Here is a 10,303-nt window from a genome sequence, read left to right on the forward strand (position 1 = left end):
TTCGCCCTTTATATAAAAATGTATATAAAATAAGAAATCAAGTGTAAAAAGACGAAAATATAACCATACGTCATTTTGGCTCACATAAGCGTTATAATTCAAAAGCGGTGATAGTTGTCTTAATGATACATATGCCTCACGAAAGATTCTAGCGGTCAATGAGATGTCCTAATCGCACAAAGATAGATTCGTGATATTTACGAAGAGAGAGTCAACGAGGTAAAGGAAACGAAATAAATTAATTTTTACCGATTTCTAGCAACGAACTATAAAGTAAATAATAATTTTCGGTGTCATGCTATTGCTACAACAACCTTACTACAATATCTAATTACTAAGCCTGTTTGTTTTACTTGGCACCGACTTCAAATTATAAAATCTTTGTAAAATTATTATTTACTTTTTAGTTCGTTGTTAGAAGTCCGTTTTTCTTTTTGTTAAAAATTTATTTATTTTACGATTTTAAGTGATGGGTACATCTTAAAATGATGCTTCTCGTGGTTGGGGTTGTCAACGAGTGGTTATGATTGTCCTATGTAAAACTTCACTTAATTAGGTATTATTTTTGTGCATACTAACATTTTGGTATATTGACGAGAACATACACAAAAAATATTCGGGCGAATTGGGACTCTCTCTTTATTGAAGTCGGTTGAAAATGAGAACATCCTTTTTTTGAGGTTAGTTGATATGAAATGCAACGATGAGGAATCTCACTTCTAACATCAATTTTAACAATGTTTTTCCTTGTAACTATTACAGTATAATTAATTTTTTACCAAAAAAAAACAAACTCAATTTTGACCGGATCCCATAATGGGAACCTAACCAAATTTTCAACTATCCTTGAAGTGTCCTTTCAAATATAAAAAGAATCATCGAAATCAGTTAACGCGACATTGAGTTATTCGTCTATTTGTCGCCCACATACCTAATGCAAATTTAAGACATATGTGATTTTCTCATAGATACCATTGTCAGACATGGACCAAAAAAATGGGACCACACGGGAAGTATTATCTTTCAAATAAAAAAATTTCAAAATCGTTATGAGGTAACAAACATAAAAAAAATACAGTCTTATTGATAATCTCCTTTTCTTACAGAAGTCGGTTAAAAAATAAGGGCAAAATGATGGCTGTAATATGTGATAGGCAACTATCAAATTAAAGCGACGTTAATTCAAGTGCGTTAATAACATAAAAAATATTATATAATAATAATGTTCAATGTTAAACGTATTGAACATTTTTTTAATGGTTTTATATGAAAGTAATAAACAAAATCTATGACTATGCCAAAATATTAGACGTGATTACTGATAAGTAATTAGCCATAATTTAATAATAACTATGAAACATTGCATTGTATTGAATATAAAACGTTGAGTATATATAGATTTTTATCAGTTCTAAAATAAACTAGCTTGCGTTAACTTATTCATTAAAGTTTACACTTATTTATTTAATCCTAAAATTGTCATCTTATCCTAAGGTAAATTGTTTTTATATAATTACTACACTAAAAAACTACTATAAATTTATATATTTTAGGGAAAAAAATACTAATTTACCAAGATATATATAAGTATCGATTAAAATTTTATTTATCAATAAACTATATATGTTTTTTTTTTCAGATGTTTCTTCTAACAGCACTCTGTTTGGTTGCTTCCACTTTCGCTTTACCATCACTGGAGCTTCCAACTCCCACGGAAGCTCTTTCTCTCCCAGTCTTAGTAATGGATTTAGATACGATAATTCCAAATAGTGAACCAACAGCCGAAACTACTGAAGTAACAGTAAATCAACAATTGAACCAAAGTGCAGATGAAAATCAAGAAGAGAAAAAAAGATTTAATGAAGAATTAAGAAAAAGAATAATTTTTCTATCGGCAGTCCCCAGCCCACCGGAATTACCACCTCTAGATGAATCAATACTCGCATCTTTATTGAAACCTGAAAAATCTGAAGATTCTGAAGATGGGTCAGAAAATGTGAAACCTTTCATCCTAAAATGGAGGCTTCCGAAAATAAGGTTCCCAGGACGTTTTATAATTGACGACATATTTGGGCCCCATCTAACTTTAAAAAAATAGACTTGTATTATCTTTATTTCTTTTTACTAGTATATATAATATTTGTAACTATTATTTATTTGTAATAAAGTTATTTATAAACAAAATATGGCATTACTTTACTCATACTCTCGTATATTATAAAATTATAAAATCTTATATAAAATTTCTTATGTAAACACTTATTCTGACATAAACTGATATGTGTCAATGATGTGTTGTTGATGAAAGTCACAATTTTGGTTCTTTTTTTTAATTATTTTTTTGCGGAGGGCATGTATGAAGAGGTTGATCGCGACAGAGGTATGCAGATACTAAAGTGAGATACTACAGTGATCCGTTGTTCTGTCATAAAGCTTGAAATTAAAATAAAAACGATGACAAGACCTTACAAGTATCTTTGTAATGTGCTTCATTAGAACTTTTAAAAGATACACACGTATCTTCATCGTGGGTTTTTTTCTCATTGACTGATTCGATTCTTATCGAAGTCAGCTCATCTTAATTATAAGATATGATAAAAAAATCGCAGAGTTTAATACCGTAGTCAAGAAAAAAAAAACTTATTTGGGGCTCTGTACCTCAATTGTTATACTCACGTCTTAACCTGATCCTATAAGAATAAGGGTGAAGAGAAGAAGTGATACGATCACGATCTATCTGCCAGTCTTTCAAGATCGAGGTCTAGTCCTTCAGAGAATAGAAAAAAAAATTCTTTGTGTTTTTATAGTTGTATGTAGTTAATTTCATGTAAGTACAAATAGCTAATATATTTATTGTAGCGTTCTGGCCCAATTTAGTTTTCGAAATTTTGGGTAAAAATAAAGTCTAATTTACCGTTAACTAATTTTATATCAAAATCTGATTTAACAACTCTCTTCGATCGAAGGAACTAATAAAATTGAAATATTTTAAGCGGCGTTGATACGTGGCAACGTTTAGCTTTATTACAGTTGTACGAAAGGTGCCATAGGAAATGCTATTGGATCCTCTCGATACGTTCAATATATATTTGCATCGTAGTATGGTGAAGAATCGAACCAAGACCGAATAAAGTCTAATCTTGGCCTGAGGCTTTTTAAGATCTTTAGTTTTTAAGATCCTTATGGATAAAGACACGCGACAGCGGATGGACAAACGATGGATCCAAGATAAAAAACTCGAAACACGCAATGTGTATTTTACATGAACCATTTCAAGCTACTTTTAGGTCCTTCACAAAATTTTGACTCCACATTTTTGACTCACTTATTCATCAAAATTTAAGGTGACCTAGAATCTTAATATTTGGTACCAAGGCAGTAACAAGGCAAGGAGTACTTGTAGCACTGAATCCTACTGGTACTGGACCGGTTTTGTTTATATTGAAAAATGAAAAGTATAATTTTTATACAGAATCAATAATTATTAGAGTTTCGTGCGTCAAAAAGAAAAAACGAAACTCTTCACTTATCACTTTGTTGTGTTGAATCAAATATTTAGATTTACCGTCCCTTGAAGCACAAAAAAACCCAAGCTTCTAAATCAATGCAAACAAAAGATGTAACAGTTTTTGCATGGTTTTTGCTAAATGTTGTGTGAAATACATAACATAACGTAATCTAATGGAAGACCTATAATTATGAAATTGTTCAAGAAGTGGGAACTTTTACTACAAATAAAGGAAAAACTTTAATAAAATCGATGCCTTTAGGATCACTGGGTATGCGAATCCGACTCGTATTTGAACAATTGTTTTTAATAACTTATGGTAGCCCTGAAGATAAAGTTAATTTACAAAATAGAAAATATATGTATCAAAAGGTCCAAGAACAAAAATAATTTTGTTACTTTTTTTTCTCTGTTTTTATTTAGGGACTTTTTGAGTAAAAAATGTACAAAAATGTCAGTCCCATCGTTCCCTTAAAACGTAACTAAAATACTAAAGCTAAAGTACATTTTAAACTTACTCAAATACACTATTTAACCGTAAACTTATACAACCATCTAGCTACAACAGAATTTGGAACAGAATTTGGAACAGCAGACATTGAAAAATACCCAAATCCAATATATTTATGTTGAAACGACAACATAATTTTCGACGAGCCTCAGCATTGAGAACACATTCCACCAAGAAATGGTGTACATCTTCAACTATCCCACACAATTCACATTTTGAAGACGTCACTTTTTTCATGAGTTAACCAAATTTTCTTAGTGGCATATGACCAGAACGAAGCCTAAGACTCATAACAATTTGTTGTCTTTTCTTATACAAAATATTTTATCGAATTCGTTTTAGCTTATTCTTTTAAAAGTGTATATTTTATGCTACGTCATTTATGGCACGTCAATTTGTTAACGGCTCTAAATTACATGGATTAAGTCATTCTCATAATTCTATTAAAACACATTCAAAGAATTAGGATTGGTAATTATCGGTCATTATCGTAAAGTACTGTATATAAAACCTTGATTTTTTTTTTATTTTATCAGTTCCAAAACGAATCAGTTTACGTGCAGTCTGACCTAAAAATTATTTAAGACATTTTTAATAATTCTTGGTAGTTTGCTGCTGCATAAAATTACAAGGTAAATATATAAGATATAATATAATCTATTAACAAAAAATATTACAATGTTTTATAATTTATAAATATTTAAATAAATACATTTACGTTAAAACAATACGTTCTTTTTCAGATGTTTCTTCCAATAGTACTTAGTTTTATTGCATCTACTTTCGCCTTACCAGCGCTGGAGCTACCAGTGCCTCCAGAAGTTCTTGTTGTCGTAACCTCAGAAAAGGAGTTAGACAGAATACAACCAAATACTGGGAGACCTCTTATGAATACTAATGAACACATTGAAATAATAGAAAAGCACTCGAACATCAATGAAATAAAAGAAGAAGAAAGAAGAATATTTGAAGAAGAACGAAGAATAATTGAAGAAGAAAAAAGAATAATTGATGAAGAAAAAAGAATTATAGAAGAAAAAAGATTGATCGATGAAAAAGAAAGTAAAATTATTGAAGAAGAAAAAAGGATTATTGAAGAAGAAGAGAAAAGAATAATTGAAGAAGAAGAAAAAAGATTAATTGGAGAAGAGAAACAAACAATCGAAGAAGTACAAGAAAGAAAAATTGTTTTGCCTGCGGTGCCAAATCCACCCGAATTACCACCTGTAGACGAATCTATCTTTACAACTTTCTTGAGAGCTAACAAATTAGAAGAATCTCAAGACGCCTCCAAAGATGTGAAGCCATACATTCATATGTGGAAGCTTCCTAGAATAATATTCCCAGGACGCTACCTAATTGATAATATATATGGACCTCATATAACTTTGGGAGTCTAGACTTAAGTTTAAATCATTATACTTGTAATTTGGATTGTAATAGAATTTATTTGTAATAAATACATTTATATATTACATTTTGTTTATTTTTAAGTAATATTAATTACTATCCTCTATTCACGAAGGCATGAGATAAAAGGTAAACATATAAAAAAGGTGCTTTTACATGTTACGGTTGATGGAGTTAATATACTAACTTCAATATATACATATATATACAGGTAGAAGAGGCAGCGCTTCTTTTACTGAAACTGCATATAGGGTAAAATATTTCAAACCCAGAACTAAAGAAATTAATTAAGTTACCTCAACGGTTTGGACGTACAATTTTTCTTTCATTTTACGATTTTTATCCATACCTGTATTTTGTGTGACGCACACATACGTGTGCGACGTTGCCGCTTTGACAGTTAAATGTGTGTATGTTATACTTTACAAATGGTGTTTTATATTAAAACGATAATTTTATTATTTATTTTGTATGAAAAAATAACTTTTTCATTTTTGGGAATTCATTTTATAGAGTAGTTAAAAGTAAAAAAAAAATTAAGTTAAACGGTAAGACAGATAAATGTAATAAAGCTAAAAAATAAGTCATGGGTACCAATATGTATACATTGTCATATTTTCAAAATAAAGTAACTCGTAACCTACTCACTTTCTGGAAATATCTATGGTCACATAAATTCCTAAAAATGCAATATTATCCATTTATGTAAACACCTATGACAAAAGATGTCATTTTTGAAATATACAAATTTTAAACATATGCATTGATTAAACTAAAATAAAATCGTGGGGCACGTCCAATATCTACAATCGAAAGACATGGCATGAGACTTCACCCACCTAGTTAAGTGGTAAGTAGCAAGTGTCGTAGCACTCAAAAGCCAAATTCTTCTCAAACTTGACACACATTTTAATAGTATAAAAATAAATTATATACTGTAATTACGACTACCGTAATTAAAACGAATAATTATTTTATATTAAAATATTTTGACACCCGTAAGTATCCATTTGCCATTTTCAGTTATTTAAATTGAATTTTCGTTGTGAGTTTTGTTATTTTTAAAGCTTTTATTTAGTAATAAAAAATTAACCGCAGAGGCTTGCCAAAGGTGCATTGACCATGTGATAAAAGCAGAGCAAAAAATGCAAAAAAATTATCTTATAATACACTAGCGACCCTCTTGCGGCTTCGCCCGCTTTTACTACTGGATTATTCGGTTCGGTTCTTTATTTATGGCGCTTCGAACTGGATTATTCATATAATGTATGTTTGCAAAGCACTTAAGATAATGTGAAAATTAATTAAACCTCAATGCAACCCGCATTTTCGTTGTTTCAATAAGGATTTTCCAATTGTTTTACACAGCAAGGATTTTTTAGTAGGTACCGTAATTTTAAATCTGTCCTACTAATCTTTTCAAGTACTTATTAAAATATATTTAAATGACTATTTTTAGATAGTTAAATAACTATTTTTAAACGGAAGAAATTATAAACAAAAACCTACCTACTAATAACTACTACAAAAAATATGAAACCAAATATATCGCGTTGAAATAATACATTCAACTCCAATACGTGCAAACGCATCTAAATCTTCGTCGCTATAGAGATAGGCGAGTTTTTTTTTATCGAGCTTATGGTTAATGCTGAAGAGGGTATTCTGTCCCTGATGAAAAGCAAGCACTAAGTGGCTGCCTGTGAGGAAAATTAAATAGAATGCATCGGCCGGGAATCGAACCCGGGCCGCCCGCGTGGCAGGCGAGCATTCTACCACTGAACCACCGATGCTTGTAAGGCAGGCGGGCGCGTTTCGCAGCAAGGATTTTTTGATATTGTAACAACTTCTAAAGTACTTATTAAAATGAAAAACAGTAAAAGACAGTTTTGATCTACATTATATGGCCAACCTAACTAATATACTTATTTATATGCTGAGAGTAAGGGATAAGTGAAACTTGACTCGATACAGCTGATGTGTGAACGGCGTGATGTGTTAACAATTAAATGCGTTTTTCTCTAAAACTATTTGCAATTTCGAAATAGTGTAAACAGAAAATTTTATCTTCGTTTAACGTAGAAAATTTATAAAGTATTTTAAAGGATAAGGATTAGTACCATTATGGAAAATTATCCCTAAAAAAATATATTGAAATTACTATTTTTAGACAGAAATATGATCACTACACGTTATCCTTAAAAGATAAAAATATGCTCTCGCGGACTTTTTTGTAGATCTTATTAAGAGGAACAATACTCCAGTACATTATTTTCATGTAGTAGTTACCATTAAAGCAGCGCATGCGCGAAAGTGTCTCAACGGGTAGGACTTTATACACATTTATCGTATTTATGTTAATTTACATAAAAATTTACAAATAATAAACTATATATAAACCTTCCCTGAGAAATACTCGACCTAATGGTGAAAACCGCATCAAAATCCGTTGGGTGGTTTAGAAGAAGAAGAGTTAGAAAATTCAGACAGACACGAAAAGCGACTTTGTTTTATAAGATTGTTTTATAACTTTTTCATTTTTGGGAATTATTTTTTTTCTGAATTGTATTAGGCTTTTATAGAGTACTTAAAACTGTGGTTTCATTTAAAGTGGTGCTGACAATTCCACCCTGTATAGTAGCATCGCTATATTAATTTTTGATTTAAATTGAATTGAATTTCATTTGATACGAAATCTAAGACTAGTAAATACAAAAAAATCTAAAACTCGTTATTGTAGCTCACTCGTTTTGCTTCTATTTTGTTAGCTAGCCCCTTGTTTTTCAAAAATATAATATTTCCCTGATAACTGTGATATAATGTCAATGGATAACGTCGCAATAATGATAATTGAATGTGTAACATACACATTCAATTATCATAACTAAAATAATTCTGAGCAAACAAGAATTCAAAAATGTTTTCTACCAAATAAAAGAATTATAGTAAATATAATAATTTTTAAATGTAGGGTAAAATTCTCAATTATAAAACAAAATAAGTTTAAATATAATTTTATTGTTTTAGGTGACACTGGAAACTAAGCCACAGCGGGTTCAGGGGCCTTAGGTAAGTGGTTGCCCTCGACCTTGGTGCCATCCAGGCCAGCAGTGTATTTCGTCACATAGGTCTTTCCGTCATCACCGATGTAAGATACTTCTCCTTCCGTGATGAGAACATATCCAGAACCGTCTGCTGAGGGCACGAGACGACCTCGCTCTGAGACTACTGTGCCTTCAGCTGTCACGTAGCGAAGGGCGTATTGTCCAAACTCGTCATGGACTTCCTCGTGCTCTAGAGCTGGGAGCGCTCGTCGGGCAGCGAGTTCAGGATCTACACTTGGTGCAGCAGTGGTCATAGCCAGTAATCCAATGAAAACCACGAACTGTAATAAATGATGCTAGATTAAAAAAAACAAAACATTACATCAGGAACCGTACATTTACCTTTAAGTATTAAAATAAAAAAATCTTACCATTTTCATGATGACTATTTGTATACTGACAACTTAATGTTGAATGTACTGTTCTATTGTACAAATGCGTCTGTATATTATTCCGACTCCGAATACTTTATATACTAAGTTGTTATGCAACTATGCTCATTAATTAATGAATTCAATTATCAAAGAATTTTTTAACTTTAAATATATAAAAAAAAAATTAAATAAGTTATGTATAAATAGTACACTTTTTTATAAACAAACTTCGTACTTTTTAAGGAAAAAAAGAACTCTTATAAGATCACTCTGTTGTCCGTCCGTATATCTGTGTGTCTGTCAAAAGCCTTTATCTCAGGAATGCTTGGAGATATCAAGTTGAAATCCAAACCATATACACAGATCCACGACCTCATGGTTTATTGAAAAATATAGTATATCTATATATACTAAAAATATATATAGCTGTTTATATCGCAATAAACGGATATTTGACACTATAAAGGGAATTAAAATTAATAAGGTACTTTCGATTCAAATATGAAAGGGCTCTGGCTAAGCTAAGCTTGAATTTCAGAAAAAGCACAGAGACCTTAAATTCTATACGGAACCCTCGGTGGGCGAGCCTTACTCGCACTTGTCCGGTTTTTTCATATATTTTTAAATTTTTAAATAAAATCATAGGGTCGTAATTTAATCTTAGTCAAATATGTTAGTCTAGAAATAACTCCAAACTATAAAACTAAGCTTCCAACTTTCCTGTGCCTACCAGCGGGCGGACCTGTGCCAGTTTTTCATAGTCTTCAAGATTTTTCCAAAATATATTTTAAAGTTAATCTAGAGAAGAAAATTTTAATTGAATGTTACAAAATTTCAGCATAAGTAGTTTCACGCTTTGTCGCGCATTGTAGTAAAGAAGCATAGATAGTATGCATATACTTATGTGGTAACAGAGGAAACCTAATATTAAAAATTTTTACTCTCCGCTTTCCGCCCTATGTTGGTGATGAGCAGTCCTGCGCTTTCCTCATCCAGTGACTTCTGGCAACCTTTCCAGCTTTCCAGCAGCACAGCATCTGGCAGTAAACGTGACTGTTGTGGGTTCGATTATACTCGAGATTGAATTATTTTCATTTTCTCACTGACAAAAATACAAAACGCGGCTTTCACTTGCACCTCTCAGCACGCGATGTTCTGGAAACTGGCAAACAGAGTTTCTTAACACTGTCTACCCTACTACAGAGAGGTTACAGAGCATAGCTACTATACTTAAAGATTTTTTTTAAATTTGATTGAAAGTGAAAAAAGGTTGTACTTAAGATTTAAATGTACATATTTTTAATAAGATATAATGTATGAGTCACCTAGTTTACTATATTTTAAAAATTTCACCATATAAAAATTAATTATTTAATCTTCTAATTAGATAACTAAA

The 10,303-nt window shown here is 31.1% G+C and overlaps 2 protein-coding genes across 2 annotated transcripts; one reads left to right on the forward strand and one right to left on the reverse strand.

The window, feature by feature from the left end:
- Nucleotides 1–4,560: 4,560 nt before the first annotated feature.
- LOC146533684 (uncharacterized) lies at nt 4,561–5,469 on the forward strand. The gene is made up of 2 exons (XM_085195233.1): nt 4,561–4,651; nt 4,763–5,469. The coding sequence occupies exon 2, from the start codon at nt 4,763–4,765 to the stop codon at nt 5,417–5,419; it is 657 nt and encodes a 218-aa protein (XP_085051359.1). The 5' UTR covers nt 4,561–4,651; the 3' UTR covers nt 5,420–5,469.
- A 2,967-nt stretch (nt 5,470–8,436) lies between these two features.
- On the reverse strand, nt 8,437–8,968 carry LOC146533685 (flexible cuticle protein 12-like). Its single transcript, XM_085194963.1, has 2 exons — nt 8,905–8,968; nt 8,437–8,814 (listed from the first exon to the last, which is right to left on the reverse strand). The coding sequence occupies exons 1-2, from the start codon at nt 8,911–8,913 to the stop codon at nt 8,470–8,472; spliced, it is 354 nt and encodes a 117-aa protein (XP_085051089.1). The 5' UTR covers nt 8,914–8,968; the 3' UTR covers nt 8,437–8,469.
- Nucleotides 8,969–10,303: the final 1,335 nt, after the last annotated feature.

This window comes from Heliconius melpomene, chromosome 12, assembly GCF_056956725.1.
Source record: "Heliconius melpomene rosina isolate 202511_hmr_F chromosome 12, ASM5695672v1, whole genome shotgun sequence".
In the NCBI taxonomy this organism is placed as follows: Eukaryota; Metazoa; Arthropoda; class Insecta; order Lepidoptera; family Nymphalidae; genus Heliconius; species Heliconius melpomene.

What these genes read in the sequence shown, in the direction of transcription:
- LOC146533684 (XM_085195233.1), top strand. Translation starts at nt 4,763, where the DNA reads ATGTTTCTTCCAATAGTACTTAGTTTTATTGCATCTACTTTCGCCTTA.